General features: G+C 38.7%; 1 protein-coding gene across 4 annotated transcripts in view; it reads left to right on the plus strand.

Annotated features, from left to right (window-relative positions):
* The first annotated feature begins 8,036 nt into the window (after positions 1 to 8,036).
* EIF2B3 (eukaryotic translation initiation factor 2B subunit gamma) overlaps positions 8,037 to 21,560 on the plus strand; it is a 129,113-nt gene continuing 115,589 nt past the window's right edge. For 2 of the 4 annotated variants that reach the window (XM_070510037.1, XM_014828065.3), the window contains exons 1-3: positions 8,037 to 8,199; positions 10,772 to 10,928; positions 15,548 to 15,693. In XM_070510037.1, the coding sequence (XP_070366138.1) occupies positions 10,781 to 10,928; positions 15,548 to 15,693 (294 nt within the window). In that variant the 5' untranslated portion in view covers positions 8,037 to 8,199; positions 10,772 to 10,780. Of the gene's footprint in view, positions 8,661 to 10,771; positions 10,929 to 15,547; positions 15,694 to 21,560 lie in introns of all 4 variants that reach the window. The other 2 variants (XM_070510039.1, XM_070510038.1) reach the window with 2 other exon arrangements.

Below are 21,560 nucleotides of genomic sequence, written 5' to 3' on the forward strand. Positions count from 1 at the left end.
ATGCATATATCCTCACATACCTAGCTGATTATTTCCTTAGAATAACGTCCTAAAATCACTTCATCAAACTGCCAGATTGCCAGTTGTAACCTGCCAAATTGTGAGTATGTATCAATTTTCACTCCCTTTAGTGTCTATTTCCTAAACTTTTATCAACTTTGGGCATTAATACTTAAAAACATTTTTTTCACAATTTAACGTGCTGAAAAAATGGTATGATTATTTTAATTTGCATTGCTTTGATTATTTATTATATTGAGCAATTGTTTTTCTTCTTTATGAACTGCCCATTATGTATTTTTGTCCATTTTTCTATTGGTTTCAATATACTTATTGATTTATAACAATTTTTGCATAGTACTAAAATACTAAGCACAGCAAGACATTGTGCTAAGTGCTGTGTGTCTGTTATCTTGTTTTATCTTCTCAGCTCTATGAAGTACTATTCTTATGCCCATATCCAGATGAGACACCTAGAGCAAAGATGAATTAAGTAACTTGCCCAGGGTCATGTAAGTAGTAAGTAATGAAGCTAGAATTTGGGTGGTGAGATGGTAGTCTGCCAGCTCCAAAGCCTGCTGACGTGGAAACTCAGGTGCTATATCCTGTATGTCAACCCTTTGTTGTGTCAGGTATAGCAAATATGTTTTCCCAGTCTGTACTTTGCCATTTAATTTCATATATGTTCTTTCCTAATGTGCAATATTTTAATTTTTTATGAATTCAAGACCTTTATGGAAGAAACCAAATATTGGATATATACCATGGGAGGGCAATATAGTGTACTAGTTAAGAGCACATTCTCGGTAGTCAGCCTGCCTGTATTCATATCCTGGCTTTACTACATGCTAGTTGTTGACCATAGACAACAGCTAAGGATATTCCAAATCCTTGGCCAGTTTCCTCAGCTTCCTTTTTTCAAGTACCTATCCTTTTAGCATTGATTTGAAATGCTATCTTTTCACACACTTATCATCTTTTTATGGTAAATTTTTATGTATACAAAATCTTCATTTTGCACAGTAGTGCCAGACTGTAAAAATGACCCTGCGAGTTGAAACTGAGCAGAGATCTTAATAATCAATGGGAGAAATTACCATTGTTCTGTGACCTTTAAAATTTTTTTGTCAAAACATTAAAAACTCTTTTACTGTCAATTATAAATGTATAGGGAAATGAAAAAATAGTGAAACTAATATTTTTTAGTACATTATAATCTAAAGCCTTTAGAAAGATTGAGAATTAAGTTCTTTTCTTTGTAAAAAACTTCTCAAGAGTAGTTTGAACTTTCCTTATTTACGTAGGTAAGGTTACCTTCACTAAGTTCCTCTGGCTGCATATCTATACTCTCTCGTGACGGCAGTGTCAACGTTCCCATGATCAGCTATTTCTTCTTTAACTCCCTATGTTCAATTTGGATTCCACTTCCAGCATTATCACTTTTCATTTTTTTCCTGCACTTTCATTTTGTTGGCCAATTCTGAATTATCCTTTTTTTTTTTTTTTTTTTTTGAGGAAGATTAGCCCTGAGCTAACTACTGTCAGTCCTCCTCTTTTTGCTGAGGAAGCCTGGCCCTGAGCTAACATCCATGTCCATCTTCCTCTACTTTATATGTGGGATGCCTGCCACAGCATGGTGTGCCAAGTGGTGCCATGTCTGCACCCCGGATCCGGGCCGGCAAACTCCGGGCCATGGAGATTTGGACTGTGGGAACTTAACCGCTGCGCCACTGGACCGGCCTTCAATTATCCTTTTTCTTAAATGTCACATGGGTTTATCACTGGGAGACAAGGAAGCAACATAACTACATTCTTTGTTGTCTATATGTGAATTGAACAAGAGATGCAAAGTGGCTAATCACCAACAGACTGAAAGAAGTGACGTGATTGTTCACTGCTCATGTGCACATCCCAAAGAGTTGATGTTGACGATTTTAACAGTATTCTCATTGCGTTTATGGAGGAGAGAATTTTTGGAGGAACTTACTCCACCATTTTTATTGATGTCACCTGTTCCTTTTGTATTTGCTTCTAAATTTAGATAGAAAGTTGTAGAAAGATTTAAATGAGACACAAATCTCAACTTTCAATAACCTCTGTAGAACTCTAAGATTTTATAGCTGTCAGTGTGGTATTCTCTCTCTCCCTGCCTAATTTTTTCTTATTCCTAAAGTGCTTATCACCTTTTAATATGCTATACAGTTTACTCATTTATTATTTAAACTTCTTTCTCATGTATGCTGCCTCTCCCTGCTGGGATGAGGGCTGGATTGTTTTTTGTTCACTAATATACCCTAAGAGCCTAAAATTCTCATTGGTACATAGTAGTCACTCAATAAATAGTTGTTCAATAAATAAATCAGCTGTGGCTCATATACCATTCTTTCCAATTTAAAAACAAAGAAAATAAGCAATCTGAGAAGTTTTTTTTTTCAACAAAGAAGGAAAAATAACCAAATTGATTAAATCACTTATTTTTAGAATTGACCCATTAGTTTAGAGCATAAATGTCCAGATTCTGACCTTTAAAATCACCAACAATGAAAATTCTATGTGTTTGAAGGGAAATAAGGAAATATGAATTCCTAATTAATGAAGGTTCTTTCCAAGCTCTTTATGTAAACACTGTAGCATCATTTGCTCTCTAACTTATCATGAATCTATTAGGCAACTGCTGGGCATATGTACAAAAATAAAACACAAATATTTTAGGACCTGCAATTGGTTGCCAAAGTAGAGCTTCTCTTTTCATTTTTATCTTTCACTCAGCACTTTAAAGATAATAATTCCCTGCCCCACTGACAAATCCAAAGCCAAATGGAGTAGATGAATATTGTGATGTGGCCAGCAAACTCCCAAAGAGAGAGCTCTTGCAGACCGTGGGAAGAGTATTTCTGAGCCAAGGCCCAACTTTTGAAAGGTTTCTTTTGTCTCCCACAGTTAAAAGAGACCTTTAGAGCTTGGCTTTCTTAAACTATTCCCCCACTACAAATAAACACATACACATAAATTAAATGTCCCTTGGGGAAGAAATGTGTACAGGAAACAAACATTATAGGGAACAGCCTGTATTCAATAAGTATTTATTAAGTACTTCCCATGTAATTAATAAATAAAAATAAATAATAAGCATGAGGCTAGGCATGAGGGATAATATGGGTTGACTTAGTGAGAAGGAATGTTCAGGAGAAGGGATGTTGTCAGTGACTCAGGCCCTCAGCCCAGTTTCCCCACCACCAAATTGGAGGTCAAGGGAAAATTTATGAGAAATTTTTAATTCTTTCAATATTATTTACTTAGCATGTCCCAGGTCCTGTGCTAAGACCTGGGGAAAGAGGAGCAAACAAGATATAGCCTTTGTCCTCCAAGGGTTCCCAGTGTGACAGAGAAGACATGAAAAAGGGGATGACAATACTTTGTGATAAATACCACAATATAAGTACTGGAAACAGTGGGAGCCAGACAGAAGGAATCCGTAAGGCAGCAGTTCTTAAAGTAGGCTCCGTGGAGCTCTGGGAGTCCCCTAGACCCTTTCAGGGGATCTGACGGGTCAAAACTATTTTCATAATACTAATACTAAAACATTATCTGCCTCTTTCATTGGATTGATGTTTGCCCTGATGGTACAAAAGCAATGGTGGATAAAACTGCTGGTGATGTCGTATGGATCAAAGCAGTGATACCAAACAATACTAATAGTCATTGTATTCTTCACTGCCATACTCTTGCAATAAACATAAAATAATAAAGCAAAGTAAGTTTCACTTAAGAATATCTTTGATGAAGCAATAAAATAATTTTATTAAATCTTGGTCCTTGAGTACACATTTTTTTAAACATTCTATGTGATGAAATGGGAAGTACACATATAACGCTTCTGTGCGTAGTACAGAAGTATGATGGTTGTCTCTAGGAAAAGCACTTGTGAGCTACTGCTTTTTTCAGAGAACACTATATTTACTTGAAAGAACAACTGACAAACTATGGCCAACAACTTACCAAAATGAACAAAGTCAGTCAGTCACTTCAAGGAAAACCATTAACAGTATTTGTTGCCAGTGACAATATTTGAGCTTTCAAGAGAAAATCAGAAATTTGGAAAATTTGTATCTGTCATTGTAAGCTTGCCAGCTTTCCAATAGTTAAGGAGTTTTCTAATGAGATTGGTGGTGATACTAATACATGTGATTTTTTAAAATATTGTATAATGAGTCAACGTTGGGAAGATCTGCATAACTCAGTGAACGAGTATTTTACAAATGATCAGTGCATCAAGTTGCAAAATTATGCATGGGTAAAATGTCCATTCAAAGTGCAAGTATTTAATGGAGTGCAAAATGTTCATTGATATAATGATTCTACATTGTAACTAATCTTTAACAAGCTACCATTTATTGAGTTTTGGTGTAGTATCAAAGAAGAATACCTACAATTATCTGACACGGCTATTAAAATATCTCTCCTTTTTCCAACTGTGTATCTGAGTGATGTCAGGTTCTCATCACATAATTCACCCAAAACAATATACTATCGCAACCAATGGGAGAATCCAGCTGTTTTCTATTAAGCCAGACATTAAAGAGATCTGCAAAAAGGTGAAACTACAGCATTCTTCTCACTCAATTTTTTTTTAAAGATTGGCACCTGAACTAACATCTGGTGCCAATCTTTTTTTTCTTTTTTCCCAAAGCTCCTCAGTGCATAGTTGCATATTCTAGTTGTAGGTCCTTCCAGTTCTGCTATGTGGGACGCCACCTCAGCATGGCTTGATGAGCAGTGCTAGGTGCGTGCCCAGGATCCAAACCTGTAAAATCCTGGGCCTCCAGCGGAGTGCATGAACTTAACCACTCGGCCACGGGGCCGGCCCCTCACTCAGTTTTTTTGTATTGAAAGCATAGTTATATTTTTTCATAAAAATGCTGTTTATATTATTGTGTAATTGTTTTATTATTTTTATATTTTAAATAAGTTAATGTTTTCTTAATTTCTCAGTTTGAGTTAATATGGTAAATATCAATAGATATAATCCATATAAACAAAAGTTCTTTGGAGTCTCCAGTAATTTTTAAGAGTGTAAAGGGTCCAGAGACCAAAAAGTTTGAGAACCACCCTAAGGGAATAATTTAAAGTGAGTTTAGGGGCCGACCCTGTGGCCGAGTGGTTAAGTTCCCATGCTCCCCTTCACGGCTGAGGGTTCGGATCCTGGGTGCAGACATGGTGCTGCTCATCAGGCCATGTTGAGGTGGTGTCCCACGTGCCACAACTAGAAGGACCCACAACTAAAATATACAACAATGTACTGGGGGTATTTGGGGAGAAAAAAACAGGAAAAAAAAAAAAAAGAAGAAGAAGATTGGCAACAGCTGTTAGCTCAGGTGCCAATCTTTAAAAAAAAATTTTTAAAAAAACCCAAAACTGAAGGCATCCCTCAATTACTTTCCTCAAGTAGAGGAAAAAATGCTCTAGTTCCCTAAAAATATTTGCTAGTTTAAACATGAGCATTTAAAATGGATGACAGATATGCAGTTGAATACTCTTCTTACTTCATAACTGATTCTTACCTCAAAACCATGCTGTAATTCCAAGCCTTCTGCTTGCTCGAGCTAATACCAAGGAGAGAAAGAATCTTTTTTTTTTTTGAGGAAGATTAGCCCTGAGCTAACTGCTGCCAATCCTCCTCTTTTTGCTGAGGAAGACTGGCCCTGAGCTAACATCCATGCCCATCTTGCTCTACTTTATATTTGGAACGCCTACCACAGCATGGCTTTTGCCAAGCAGTGCCGTGTCTGCACCCAGGATCCGGGCAGGCGAACCCCTGGCCGCTGAGAAGCGGAAAGTGCAAACTTAACTGCTGCGCCACCGGGCTGGCCCCGAGGGAGAGAATCTTACTGCAGAAGGAAAGGGTAGTCAAGTTTCAGGCCTCCTGCGTTCAAATTAGTCACTCCATGGCTCCCTTTTACCAACACACTCAGTGTTAGGAGTTAAATAATTATTCAATAACTCATTACCAGCATCCTAAAGTGAAGGGGAAGACAGAGCAGGGATAGGCTGATTTTTATGGATATGGCCTCAAGTATTTTTATTCTCTTCTTTTCTTTTAGTAGGATCTAACCTGAGCTCCTATTTTCCTGGCTGAAAATCTGGGAAAAATTACAAGTCCTGTCTTTCTCTTTGACTGTATACCCAGCATCTAGCATTTAAGACATTGCTTGGCACATATTAGGCGCTCCATAAGTAGTGTTGAATACAGTCCAACTCCTTTATTTTTATTGCAGAAATTAGACTCTACCTCTTAACTGGCAGGAAGCTAAAGCAATTCAAGGTTTAAGAGATGGATAGAAAAAGAGGAAGCTTCTAAAAGATTAGGAAATTGCAGGAATGTGTGGGAAAGAGAGAAAACTATTGGTTCTGTCAAAGATGACATGAGTGGGGCCATATTAAAATAAACAGAGCAGCCATTTCAAAGGAATTGCCTTGCATGTCTTGTTTTCTTTATCTTCCAAATTGGATCAAACTGCCAAAATTCCAAGAAGTCAGTTAGGACAAGAATATCCTGTTCGTAAGAATTGATGGAACTGGACTTTGCTGATAACCAGATTGCTAACCAATCAATGAAGTACAAGTTTAGCCTTTTGTCTGATGATCGAACCTCTCAAGCCAGTCTATGAAGTACAAACCCAGCCTTACCTTATCCAGCACCAATGAACTCTTCTTCAATACAACTCCCCTCATGCTCCCTTTTTCCCGGAAAAACCCTAAGCCCTTCTTCTGTAATCGGGACACTATTTGGGTTTCTACCTGAATCTGTGCTCTCAGAATTGCAATTATTTGATCCCAAATAAACACTTTACCTCTTAAACTCGTTTCTGTTTTTGTAGGTTGACATTCCTAGTTACTTAATGCAACTTAACAAACCACCCCCAAAATTACTGCTTAAAACAACAATTATTTTGGGGCCACCCCATGGCCAAGTGGTTAAGTTCATGTGCTCTGCTTTGGCGGCCCAGGGTTTCTCTGGTTCGGATCCTGGGTGCAGACATGGCACCGCTCATCAGGCCATGCTGAGGTGGCGTCCCACATAGCTCAACCAGAGGCACTCACAACTAGAATATACAACTATGTACTGGGGTGCTTTGGGGAGAAGAAGAAGGAAAGAAAAAAAAGATTGACAACAGATGTTAGCTCAGGTGCCAATCTTTAAAAAAAAAATTTATTATCTCTCACAATTGTTAGAGCTGTCTAGACGCAGGCATTTGGGTTCTCTTATGCAGTTGCAGCCTCCTGAGTTGCTTCCAAGGAGTCTCTTATCAACACAACTAGAGAGATCTTTTAAAAACCTGTCATATCATGTCCCTTTTCTGCTTAATTCAAGGTCCTCACAATAGCCTACAAGACCCACAAGATCTGAGTTCTCCACCCTTTCCCCCATTGCCTCTGACCTCCTCTGCCATCCATCGTTCCACCTCTCCTTGGCTTTCTATGCTTCAGCCATATTGGCCTCTTTGCCATTCTTTGAACATGCAGGCTCTCTTCCCGGCCTTTGCACTTGCTGGCTAGTTTGTTTGGAAGGCTCTTACTCAAGATATCCTCCTGACTCACTCTCTTCAAGCCATTGTTCAGTGTCACCGTCTCAGTGAGGTCTCACTGACCGCCCCTCCAAGCCCCAACTGTTTTGATGGCTAAAAGTGGATGTCTTCCATAACATAACAGTCTGGTTCAGAAAATCGGTGTGAGTCGCCGGGTTACACATCCCGGACACAGAAAGCCCTGGCAATTCCCAGCCTGCAGGGGCATTTGGTGATTTCCCCACTACCTAGCCTCTAGTTGCTAGCCTCTAAACTGTTTTTTCGCACAATGGTAGTTGGGGCCAGGTCGTAGAATGAGAAGTCCCTGAAGGAAGAGACTGACTTATTCCAATCTGGGATCCCGGAGCCCTGCACTGGGAGGGACGCTCAATGGGCGTTGGTGATTTGCGAATGAATGAAAGGGCAGAGTCGGCCCCGCCTCCTCTTCTCTCTCCTCCCCACGGCGCGCGCGCGCTTCTAGACCGTCATCTATCGCTCGGCGCTCGGCGCTTCTTCGCGGGCCTGCCCCGCGCGCCCATCGATCTGCTCGGCCACCGCGCGCCTGCGCCTTTGGGCTGTCAGTGCAGGCGGCGTGGGGAGCGCGGGGAGCGGTTGTGGCGCCCCGGGAGCCGAGGTAATGCTGTGGCTTCTGCGCTGCCAGGCTGTGTGCGGGCTGTCTGGCGCGGGGTGAGCGGCGCGGTGATGGCCGTCTGGCTCCGCTTTATCTGAGGGAGGCGGGCTCCTCAAGCCTGGCCGAGGAGGGCCTGACGGGGCGGGCGGGGGTGCAGAGCCCCGGAGTGTCCACCTCGAGTCCCTGCCGGACCCGGCCATGGAGTCGAGTGTCCGATCTAGAAGGGAGCTTGGGGAGAACGCGAGCCAACCACCTTGGGCAAAGATGGAGGAACTGAGTTTCAGGGAGAGGAGAATCGAATCTGCTAGAAGCCACTGCGAGCGAGCCACCAGACCCGGGACCAGACGCCCTTAGCGCAGTGCCCGAACTCTTTCCACTTCAGCCCTTCCTTCGTTTATTCAGCCTGGTTTTCGTTGTTGAGGTGCAAGGCAGTGAAATGCAAAGAGGAATACAACAGGGTCCGGGTGAGAGATCAATTATGAATTAGTGTTTTGTCTTATCAATTTACAAAGCAGTGAGTGCTTTGATGGAGGCATGTCTGAGATGCCATGAGCACCCCCTCTAAAGGCTAACGTCACTCATCATTGCCTGGATTCCCGTCACCCCGAGTCGTGACGGTGACCCTGAGATATTTGACAGTCTGCTTAGTATCATGGTTAGTTGTGTTTATGATCATCACCCAGGGCCTCATTGAGGGCAGGAACCCCAGTTCCTGGTGACTTGGGTCCTAATGTCCGTTTTGCACATGTTTGAGCTGGATTCTTAGATGGAGTTGTTGAGAGCTTCACAGATGCTCACTCCACAAACACTGATTGAGTGCCTGGCATCTAGTGGGAATTGTGTTAGGTCCTGGGAATACAGTGATGACCAACATAGTCAAGGACCTCCCAGAAAATAGACATTTAAATACATGCACAAGAAAGCCTGCAAAGGCAGAGATGAGCTGTACCTGGTAGAGTGGAAACAGCTAAGGGGAAAGGTGTTGCTTTTGCTGGGAGGGTGGGAGGAGTTAGGAATAGCTTTTTAAGCAGGATGATTCTTGAACTGAGTCTTAAAAGTTTAATAGGTGATTACTAGGCACAGGAGAAAGACAACCTAAGAAGCAAGAATAGCAGGACAGAGACCAGAATTATGCAACAGCATGGTTCAGTTGGCACAGAAAGCTTTCCATGATTTAGCCTCTGTCTGGTAATATCAAACACTTACATAGTGCTTGTCATGGAGTTACCATTATTGTGTGTGCTTTACGTAGATTAACTCATTTAGTCCTCACAACTTTGTGAAGTAGAAACTATAATTATCCTCATCTTAGAAAATGAAGAAAACTGAGGCATAGAAAAGTTATGTAGCTCGCTCTAGTTCACACAGCTAATACATAGTAGAGCTAGAATTCAAACCCAGGCAGTTTGGCTCAAGGGTCTGTGAACTTGACCACCAGGCTCCCTTCTAGAAACTGAAGACACTGAGAGTTTTAAATGTCAGACCCCTGGTTACATCACCTATAAGTGGCAGAACCAGAACTCAGACTCAGGTCTTTTGACACTTACGGGTCCAGAGTTCCTTTCATAAAAACATCACATGTGATGGGAGTTATCCAGTGCCAAAGTGAAGTTAAATTCCAATCTCAGGCAGTGCTTGCTGGAATTGACATTGCTGTAGCTTTAAGATGTGGGTGTTGTGCAGAGCCTCCACTTTATGCCTTGGGTGTACCAGGTATAAGTGCTCTGTTTAGATATTGATGGGAGGGGCCCACAACTGATCATAATCGTGGCAAAGGTGCAACATTATTTGCCAGTTTGGTGTTAAATAAGTTCTTTTTTCAGAACATTGAATTTCATATTTTTATTAAAAGTTTACATCATTTGTTGTAAGTCAAGGAGTACTTTTATTTTAAATCAGTAAGGATTTATGAACTTTTACTGTGCCTCTGTTCTGTGGTAGGTGCTGTAAAGAGATTCTTTTGAAACTCATACAGGTTCATTTATTACCTTGAGTGTGAAAAAGGGAATCAATTTGGTTTGTTTCTGCAACTGGGCTCTACAAATCTAGGTTCAGATACGAACCTACATTTGTATTTATAGTGAAATCTTTCATAGTTGGGGCTAATGAGCAGATGGCTGAATTATTGGAGGAATCTTAAGCCAATTCATGCTTTTCAGAAACCTAGTACTTGTATTTGTGCTGTTAATTCTAGTCAGAAGTTTTAAAATTTTTTCGAGGAATAAGAACTCACATAGTGCCATGGCACTAATGGTAGTATATTGTAATTTACTAAATTTGTATTCTCCATTTAATTGTGAGCAACTCAAGGGAAAAGGCCAGATCTTTTTTTGTTCACATCCCTCCCCCAGCCCGTCTCCCCAAGCTGGAGCTAAGAGTTTATATCGGTGAGTAAGAGAAGATAATAAAGGTGATGTTATACTGAAGCCTTTCTCACTCTGGTTATTGGAGTTGGTTATTGGAGTGATGCATTTGACATAAGTGGGTATCAGTAACTTAAATAAAAATAGGATTAATACTGTGTGTGCTTTGATTTTTGTTACTTTTTTTCTGTTGTTTTTCTTTGTGATTGCAGTTTGTAAAAATGGAATTTCAAGCAGTAGTGATGGCAGTTGGAGGAGGATCGCGGATGACAGACCTGACTTCTAGCATTCCCAAACCTCTGCTTCCAGTTGGGAACAAACCTTTAATTTGGTACCCATTGAACTTGCTTGAGCGTGTTGGATTTGAAGGTGAGCTGTGGCAGTGAGATGTACTCATAAAACTTTTCGGGTGTTTGATCCCAGTGATTTGTTAGCTTTATGAGGGTGAGAGAGGATGATTGAGAGAAGGCTAGGACTGAATGCTGACTGGAGACTGGCTTCTTTAAATTAGGAATATAGGAGTACTCTATTGCTGTGTGAAGAATGTTGAGAAGATAGCGCTAAGTGTTACTGTTTTAGAGCTGGTCTCCACAGTGATCTAAGATGAGCCCTGTAGGAATATCAGAAAGAGCAGAGTAGGAATCCAAGCCTCATCGTCAGTACTTACTGAGAATCTGTATCTGCCAGGTAATGTATTAAGCACTTGGGTATAGAACTGAAAAGACACCTCAGGCCCTAATTTCTAGAACCTTAAAATCTAGTGGAGAGATACACATGAAAATAGATTATCATTGTGTAATGTGGTAAATGTTATAATAGAGGTACATTATAAATACTTGGGTATGCAGAGGAAGTTGCTTTTTCTACTTGACAGATTCAGGGAAGGCTTCACAGAATAGCTAACCCTTGAGTTGAGTATTGAAAAACAGATTACCAGCTCGACCAGTGTGGAGAGAGCATTTCCTGCAGAACAACATGTGCAGAGATACAGAGCCCTGACCAGCACCACATATTCTGGCAGCTGCTATTCATTCTATGTGGCTGTAGTATGAAGTGTAAGGAGGAGGAGTAGATACAGTGAGAGAGATAAGCAGGGGTCATGCTGTGAAGGGCCTTGTATTCCATGCTGAGGAATTTAGATTTTTTTCCTAAAAGCAGTGGGAAACCAGTGAAAGTTTTTAACAAAGGTATAATATGGTTAGATTCGTATTTTAGATAGTCTTTTGCCTTCTTTATATAAATTTTAGAATCAGCTTATTGGTTTCTATAAAAAAGGTTGCTGGGGTTTTGATTGGGATTGAATTGAATCCATAGAGCAATAGGAACAGAATTCACATCTTAACAATATTGAGTCTTCTGATCCATGAGCATGGTATTGCTCTGCATTTATTTAGGTCTTCAGTAATTTCTCTCAGTAGTATTTATAGTTTTCAGGGTACAGGGCTTACACATATTTTGTTAAATTTATCTTTAAGTAGTTTATATTTTTGATACTGTTGTAAATGGTAATTGTTAAATTTCAGTTTCTAGTTGTTGGTTGCTAGTACATAAAAGCACAAATTTTTTACTCTGACCTTATATCTTGCAACGTTGCTAAATACGCTTATTATTAATTCTTGTAGCTTTTTGTAGATTCCTTAGGATTTTCTACAGTTTGACCTAATTGACGTTTATAGAGCATGCCACCCAGTAAAACAGAATACACATTCTTTTCAAGTGCTCGGGACTTTTACCAAGATAGACCATATTTTTGGAAATAAAACAGGTCTCAATAAATTTTTAAAGATTAGAATCATACAAAGTATATTCTCTGACCATAGTAGAGTTAAATTAGAAATCATTAACATAAAGACATCAAGAGAATCCCTAAGTATTTGGAAGTTAAACTACACACTTCTGCATAACCCATAGGTCAAAGGAGAAATCGCAAGGGAAATTAGAAAATATTTTTAACTTAATGAAAATGAAAATATAATGTATTAAATTTTGAGGGGTATAGCTAAAGTAGTGTTTAGAGGAAAATTTATAGCATTAAGCGCTACATTATAAAAGAAGAAATGTCTCAAATTATCATCTAAGCTTCTACTTTGAGAAACTAGAAAAAGAACAAACGAAACCCAAATAAGTAGAAAGGAGGAGATAAAAAAAATAAGAACAGAAATAAATTATAGAAAACGAAAAATACTGGAGAAAATCAGTAAAACCAAAAGCTGGTTCTTTGTAAAAATCAATAAAATTGTTAAATCTGTAGTTAAATTGATCAAAAAAAAGAGAGGAGACACAAATTGCTAATAATAGGAATGAGAGAGGAGACATCACTACAGATCCTATACACAATGAAAAGATAATAAGTAAATAATATGAACAATTTTATGGTAATAAATTTGACAACTTAGATTTGTATTTTTAAAAGATTTCTTTGGAAACTGTGTGAAGAAACAATTTGAGGAAGTCAAGACTACAAGCAGGGAGACAAGTTAGGCAATTGATAGAGAAGTCCACAGGAGCAATGAAGAGGGCCTGAACTGAAGCAGTAGCACTAAGGATGGAGAAGAGGGAACATTTGATAAAATTGATGATTAATGGGGAGGGGGAGTGGAAAAGAGGAAAGAGTTCTCTCTACTTTTTGCTTGGGTGACTAGGTAGATGGTGATGCCAGTAATTAGGAAAGGGAATATGAGACAAGGAACAGGTTTGAATGACGATAGTGAGTTCAGCTTTGGCCACAGTGAATTTGAGTTGTCCTGTAGTTAGATATGGCAAATCAGAGTACCAGATGGAGGTGGTGCCAGAGCCTTTGGACCAGTCTTGTGATCCAGTGTTCATTGCACTATGAGAACTGCCTTTCTGAGACAGACCCATGAATGTTTCTATGCAGTAGTCTATAGGACATTGACGTTAAGAGATATGTTTTAGAAGAGATTTTGTTTTTAGAGCTTAATCTCACAGGTGAAGGATACACCTTAATACACTGTAAAATATCCCATTTTCCTTTCATATCCTTATGGATTTGTCATCTGTAACTTTTTTTTCTTTTTACTTTTGCTATATCTTTAATTATGTTTGGGGATGGCCTCTTGTGGTATATTTAAGGAGACAAGTAGGAATGAAGGAACGGCTTTGGGTAGGAGGAAGGCTACATATTCCACTGCAATGAGAGGACGAGAGAGAAGGAAAGGCTCGAATGCAGATCAGGAAGGAGAGACAGGAATTAAAATAATTCACTCCTTTAGTCTCTATATTCTCAATGGAGCAGGAGGCAGAGTTATCTGAGCTGGAGAGAGGAAGGTGATGGGATTGTGACCTGTAAGTAACGAAGCTTTAGAATTGCTGCTGGAAAATGGGAGAGAGCGGACTAGGGATACTGAGGAGGAGATGTAGGCAACATCAGCTCTCCCTGATGATCTTCAGCCTCAGATTGAGGTTGAAGAGTGTAAATTTATAATTACTACAGTTAGTACAATTGCAGGGTGTTTTTTTTCTGTCTTCTTCTTTTTTTCCCCTTTCACCATTGCTCAGGTGTTGCAGAGTAGAAAATTTCTTCTCGCTGAGTCTCACTCAGAATTTGGAGAATGCCTCCCTAAACGTAGGATTCTGGAGTTCAACAGCCACATCTGTGTTCACTCTGTTTGTATTTTTGGTGATTTTAGAGAAGTCAACATAGCCCTGCTTAGCGTTTGCCTCTCTCCACACAGAAGAGTCTTGGTCCAATTATTAGACTGACTGTCCCATATTTAAAGTTATTCCCTTCAGTCTATCCACTCTGCCTAAAACGTCCTCTACAAACTATGGAAATGTCACCTTCTCTTTAAAATCCTAAACAGTATCAATCACCCTGTCCTGTATACTCTCATTACGCTTTGTTTTTCTATCTCAGTACCTCAAGGCCTGTTTTATGCTGTGTAGTTAGTGGCATGGGAGACTGATCTCCCTGAGAACAGATGCTGTGTCTAATTCATCTTTGTAACATCAGCATTTTACATACAGTAGGTACTAAGGAAATTTTTGTCGGGTTTGAATTCATCATGGCCTACCTCAAAGGCCGTCTCTTCCAAGAAGCCTGCCTCGATTAATCATTTCCGTGTCTGATTTCTCTGTGTTAATGTTTCTTACGAATAGGAACCATGTTGAGTTCATTTCCAAATTCTCAGTGCCTTTGTGTGTTTTGCATATTAAATATATTTGTATTTATTGGATGAATGAGTTAAAAGAAAACCTAGTTGGGGAGAGGAAGAGAGAAGGAAGGAAGGGTAAATGATTTGAAAAGAACGAAAGAAGAAAAGGGTAGAAAATAGAAAAGAAGAAAATTGTGACCTGGAGCACTACCATGGAGCAGGTGGAAATTGTTGCACTTTAGAGGTGCTGAAATCCGGTCTGTGGACATCAACAACACGTGCTATGTTGCTGTGGATTACGTTACCCTGCCAAAGAACCATGACAAAACTCCAACTTTTCTCTCATTGGTTGATAGCTACACGCATAAGGTGAAGATATCTATTCTGTGGAAGTTGCCTCTTACTAGGGTTCATTGTGATCCTCAGGGAAGCACTAATTGCTCCCTGGTGGGGAGTGGTGATAGCTCTTTCTTTGTAGTGAATGAAGATTTAAAATGCGATCCCATTTGTGTATGCTTTGACGAATATTCTCCTGAATTATTTACATCAAGAAGAAGTGGCACTTAACATACTAGTTAATGTGGACTCTAATCGTACAGACCAGAGTTTTGTCTTGGATCCATTGCTTACTAGTCATGTGACCCTGAACAAATCACTTAATATCTTTTGGTCCAAATTTGCTCATTTGTAAAATGAGATTGTTGTGAGAAATAATTGAGAGAACTCATGTAAAATACATTGAAAATGCTCAATAATATTAGCTGTTGTTATTAAATCTAGAAACAGAACAAATCTAATTGAATTAGTGAAACCATTGTCTAAATGAATGACAGTTTTTGCGTTTGCTCTTCTTTTTTTTTTTTCATTCTGTAGAAGTCATTGTTGTTACAACCAGGGATGTCCAAAAGGCTCTATGTGCAGAATTCAAGATGAAAATGAAGCTAGATATTGTGTGTATTCCTGATGAAGCTGACATGGGAACTGCAGATTCTCTGCGCCACATATATCCAAAACTTAAGGTGAAAAACTATTTCTTGATGTTATGGTTTATTGAAGATAAATATTATCTTATGTTTTCACAGTGCATAGCAGTTTACCATGCTTTCTTAAAAATATATTCTTGGGGGCCGGCCTGGTGGTGTAGTGGTTAAGTTCGCACACTCTGCTTTGGTGGACCAGGGTTAGCAGGTTCAGATCCAAGGCACAGACCTACACACTGCTCATCAAGCCACACTGTGGCGGCGTCCCACATACAAAATAGAGGAAGACTGGCACAGATGTTAGCTCAGGGACAGCCTTCCTCAAGCAAAAAGAGGAGAATCGGCAATGAATGTTAGCTCAGAGCCAATCTTCCCCACCAAAAGAATATGTATATATTCTTGCCTCACATACTTTGTTGCCCATTTAGTCTGCAGCTGCTTTTTAGTTTGATTACTAGTGAAGATTTAGACATATAGTTGTCACAGTCACTGCTTTCCAATATTTTTGAGTAATAGTCCATCTTTATAAATAAAGGTATACTTCAGATGTACTTCAAAAGATTCCATTTATATTAAGTTCATAAATAAGCAAAATTAATATATAATGATAGAAATGAGAGCAGCAGTTGACTCTGTGGATGAGAAATTGACTGGAAAGAAGTGCAAAGGAACTTTCAAAAATTCTAGACTCCCCACATGATAATGTTTGAACTTTTAATCTTCTTTGATTAAGAAACTGACAAGGGCAGGGGCTGGCCCCGTGGCCGAGTGGTTAAGTTCGCGCGCTCTGCTGCAGGCGGCCCAGTGTTTCGTTGGTTCGAATCCTGGGCGCGGACATGGCACTGCTCATCGGACCACGCTGAGGCAGCGTCCCACATGCCACAACTAGAAGGACCCACAACGAAGAATATACAACTATGTACGGGGGGCTTTGGGGAGAAAAAGGAAAAAATAAAATCTTTAAAAAAAAAAAAAAAAAAAAAAAAAGAAACTGACAAGGGCATATAGATATGAGGACACAGTCTCCCTAGTGGATTGTGGCCCATAAACTGAGAAGGATCTACCATAAATTGTTCTGAAATTGATGTCCTTTGGAAAAATTCATTCTGTGTGGTAATGTTGCTATCTTGTTTGAATGGGGAGGCAGACTTTCTCATGCTATTTCTGGCGACTACACATAGATGTGTTAATATTTTCAACCCACCTATGCACTAAAGAACAAAAAATTAATGCAGATATGTACGTGGTGTTTCCTCCTTTATTGGAGAATAATTTACACACAGTAAAATACACAAATATTAAGTATACAGTTTGATGAGTTTTGACAAGTGTGTACACCCAGGTTATCATTATCCAAATCTAGAGTTTCCATTACCCCTGAAAGTTCCTTTGTGCTTTGTGTTAGTCAGTCCCCACCTCTACAGTGAACTGTTGTTCTGATTTCTGTTACCATATATTAATTTTGTTTGTTCAGGAACTAGATATAAATGGAATCACACAATTTTATTCTGGTTTCTTTTGTTCAGCATAATATTTTTCAGATTCATTCATATTATTGCAGATGTAACTAGTGTGTTCTTTTTTATTGCTGAGTAGTATTCCGTTGAATAAATACATCACTATTTACCCATTTTCCTGTTGATGGTCATTGGATTGTTTTTAATTTTTGGATATTGTGAATGAAGCTGTTATGAACATTGTTTGGCAAGTCTTTTTGTGAAAATATTCTAAGTTGTAGGGTTTACTTTATTAGAAACTGCCAAACAGTTTTCCAAGTAGTTTACACTTGGATCAACAATGTGTAAGAGTTGTATTTGTTCATATCTTCGTCAGCACTTGGTATTGTTAATCTTTTTAAATTTGAGCATTCTACTGAGTGTGTATGTAGTGGTATCTCATTGTGGTTTTAATTTGCATTTTCCTGGTAGTAATGATGCTGACCACCTTTTCATGTGATTATTGGCCATTTGTGTCTGTTCGAGATATTTGCCTATTTTTAATTGAGTTTTCCTTTTTATTATAGAAATTCTTTATATATTCTAGATGCCACTCTTTTCTCAGATATGTGTTGTGAATCTTTTCTGCCAGTCTGTGGCTTGCCTTTTCACTTTCTTAATGGTGTCTTTTGATGACCGGAGGTTTTAAATGTTTATGAAATCAAGATTACTGATTTTTTCTTTTATGGCTAGTACTTTTTGTGTCCTAAGAAATCTTTGCTTACCCCAAGCTTGTAAAGATATTATTTTGTGTTTGCTTCTAAAAGTGTTATAGGTTTAGCTTTTATATTTAGGTCTGTACCCCATCTTGATTTAATTTAGTATGTGGTGTGAGATAGGGATAAAGATTTACTTTTTTCTATATGGATATTCAGTTGTTCCAGCACCATTTGTTAAGAAGACCTTCCCCATTGAATTGCACTGGTTCCTTAGTTGAAAATCAGTTGACCATATATGTGTGGTCTATTTCTACCCTTTCTATTTTGTCCTATTGGTCTATTTATCTGTCTTTACTTCAATACTATGTTGAATAACATCTTGATTATTTTAACTTTGTAGTAGGTCTTGAAATATTTGTTCCTTTTCCTTAAGATTATCTTGGCTATGTTAGGTCCTTTGTATTTCCCTATAAATTTTGGAATCAGTTTCTCAGTTTCTACAAAGAAAGCTATTTGGGATTTTGATTGGAATTGCATTGAATCTATAAATCAATTTGAGAAGAATTGACATCTTCCAGTCCTTGAACATCTATTTATTTAGGTTTTCTTTAATTTTCCTCAATATTATTTTATAAGTTTCAGTGTAGAGGTTTTGAACATTCTTGGTAATTTATTCCTAAGTAAATGTTTTTAATGATATTTTAAGTGGTATTTTAAATTCTATTTTCCAGTTGTTTGCTGCTTATACATAGATGTACAATTTATTTTTCTATATTGGCTTTGTACCTTGTGACCTTGTTAAATTATAGATTCTTTAGGATTTTCTATATATATCATCATGTTGCCTGTAAATAAAAACAATATTACATCTTCCTTTTTAATCTTTATACTTCTTTTTCTTTTCATTGTTTTATTGCCCTGGCCAGGGCCTCCAGTGCATTATATAGGCATTTTCATTCACTTTTTGGCCTCCCTTTTTGTTTTTGTATGCTTCCACCCAAATAGGCTTTGGGCTTCTGATTTGGGATTTCTAATACCATAATATTGGGTGTATTACTTTCTGGAGTGCAACTGCTTATTTCTTTAGGGAAGATATGGGGAATTTCGCTAGGGTAATGAGAAGAGAATTCTGTTCCTTCACAGAGGTAGATGCCAGGTTTACCAAGAAGCTTAGAGTGTTTAGGGGTCTTCCCAGGGGCTGTTTTAGCTACCGTCTAAAAGTTTAGGATGTTGCTTGGGTGTCTGGTGTTGCGGAGTGGACCTGTTTGGATTGATCAGAGATATGGGCAAGGTCATCATTTGTACCCATGGGAGAGTGGGGAAAACTGAGGAAGAAGGAGATTTGGCTAAGGCCTTGATGGGTAAAGGCCTGGCTGCTCTTCCTGGCATGAGATTGGCAGAATTCCTTCAGATTGGCCCTGGGTCCTGAGTGAGTTTATCCATTCCTCTTCTGTGGGACAATTAGGTTGCTTTCCTTTCTTTTACTATATATAGTGCTACAGTGACCATCCTCGCACCAGTGTCTTTGTGCTCTTGTTGTGAAGGTAGACATCTAGAAATGATGTGTGGGTTATAAGGTCTATGCATCTCCAGCTTTGCTAGATGTTGGCAAATTGCTCTCCAAAGTAGTCATACTAGTCTACATTCCCATCAGTAGTATGAATTAGAGTTCTGGTTTCTTCCTGTCCTCACTAACAGTTGGTGCTCTCAGACTTTTAAATTTTTGGTAATATGATGGGTATGAAGTGGTACCTCATTGTTGGTTTAATTTTGCATTTCATTGAGTATATGAAGATTTTTTACTAGATATATTGGCCATTTTCGTTTTCCGTGAATTTTCTGTTCATGTCCTTTGCCCATTTTTTTGTTTGGGTTGTCTTTTCTTACTAACATATATATACTGTATGTATTCTTTATACTAATCCTTTGCCAGTTATATGGGTTGCGTTTTTTTCCCCCAGTCTGTCACCTCTTTTCTCTTTACTTATAGTATCTGTTATCCTACAAAAGTCTTACCATTTTTTGTGGTTAACTGGATCACTCTTTTCCTTTATGATACTTGCTTTTTGTGTTTTAGTTAAAAATGACATAATGATAGGCTCCTGCCAGGTAAAAGCTTTACAATTTTACTTTTCATATTTGGATTTTTAAACCAGTATTTATATTTGTATATGACATGAGATAGATATCTTATTTTTTTTTTTCACTGAGGAAGATTTGCTCTGAGCAAACATCCCTTGCCAATCTTCCTCTTTTTACTTGAAGAGGATTTGCCATGAGCTAACACCTCTGCCAGTCTTCCTCTATTTTGTATGTGGGTCCCCGCCACAGCATGGCCGCTGATGAGTGGTGTAGGGTCTGCACCTGGGAACCAAACCCAGGCCTCCAAGTGGAGCGTGCCAAACTTAACCACTAGGCCATGAAGCCAGCCCCAATAGATATCTAATTTTATCTTTTTTCCAAATGAATAGTCAGTTGTCCCAGCACTATTTATTGAGTAATCTCTTTTCCTCCTTGATTGATACCAAGCTCTAGATATACATGGGACTATTTCTAATAGTCTCTTCCACTGGTCCAGTTGTCTTTTCCTTCACCAATATGCTATTGTTTTAATTACCATAGCTTTATAGAAATTCTCTCTAGTAAGATGACTCCCCTTTACCTCACCTTGTTACTATTTTTCTTTGGTCATCTTGACTATTCTTCACCTTTGACATATGAATTTTAGTATCATCCATGAAAACTCTATCTTGGTGTTTGATTGGAATTACGGTGATCTTCAGATTAATTTGAGAGAGTTGGCACTTTATAATACTGAGTGTTTCTGTTCCTCGAATATAATATAGTAGTGCCCTCTTATCCACAGTTTTACTTTCTTTGGTTTCAGTTACCTGGGGTCAACTGCAGTCCAAAAACATTAAATGAAAAATAAACAATTCATAAGGTTTAAATTGTACACGTCATTTTGAGTAATGTGATGAAATCTTGAGCCATCCTACCCCATCCCACCCATGATGTGACTCATCCCTTTGTCCAGCAGATCCACACCGTATACAGTACCCACCTGTTAGTCACTTCGTAGCTGTCTCAGTTATCAGATCAACGCTCACAGCATCGCAGTGCTTGTGTTCAAGTAACCCTTATTTTACTTAATTAGGGCCCAAAGTTCAACAGTAGTGATGGTGGCAATTCAGATATGCCAAAGAGAAGCTGTACAATGCTTCCTTTAAGTGAAAAGGTGAAAGTTCTTGACTTAAGGAACGTAAAAAAGTCATGTGCTGACGTTGCTAAGATCTACGGTAAGAACAAATCTATCTGTGAAATTGTGAAGAAGGAAAAAGAAATGCGTGCTAGTTTTGCTCTTGTACCTCAAATACGTGTGTATAGGAAAAACAGTATATATATGGAGGTACTGTGTGCAGTTCAGCCATCCACGGGGGTCTTAGAATGTATCCCCTGCAGATAAGGGGGGGACTCTTTATTAAGGCTATCTTTGTGTTTTTAAATAAAGTTGAATAATTTCCTATAAAAGTGTCTTACACATCTTATGTTGAATTTATCAGAAGGTGTTTTCTAGTTTTGTTGTTATTATAAATGGTAATTTTTTTAAAGGTCCACATGTTATATTTGGTTATGTCTTTTTAGTCTCTTTTGCTCTAAAACAGTCTCCCCTTCAGCTACTTGTTTTCCTCATACCATTGACTTATCAAAGAAAAGAAGTTATTTGTCCTGTAGAATCTCTCACATCTCT

This window comes from Equus asinus, chromosome 5 (genome assembly GCF_041296235.1).
Source record: "Equus asinus isolate D_3611 breed Donkey chromosome 5, EquAss-T2T_v2, whole genome shotgun sequence".
In the NCBI taxonomy this organism is placed as follows: domain Eukaryota; kingdom Metazoa; phylum Chordata; class Mammalia; order Perissodactyla; family Equidae; genus Equus; species Equus asinus.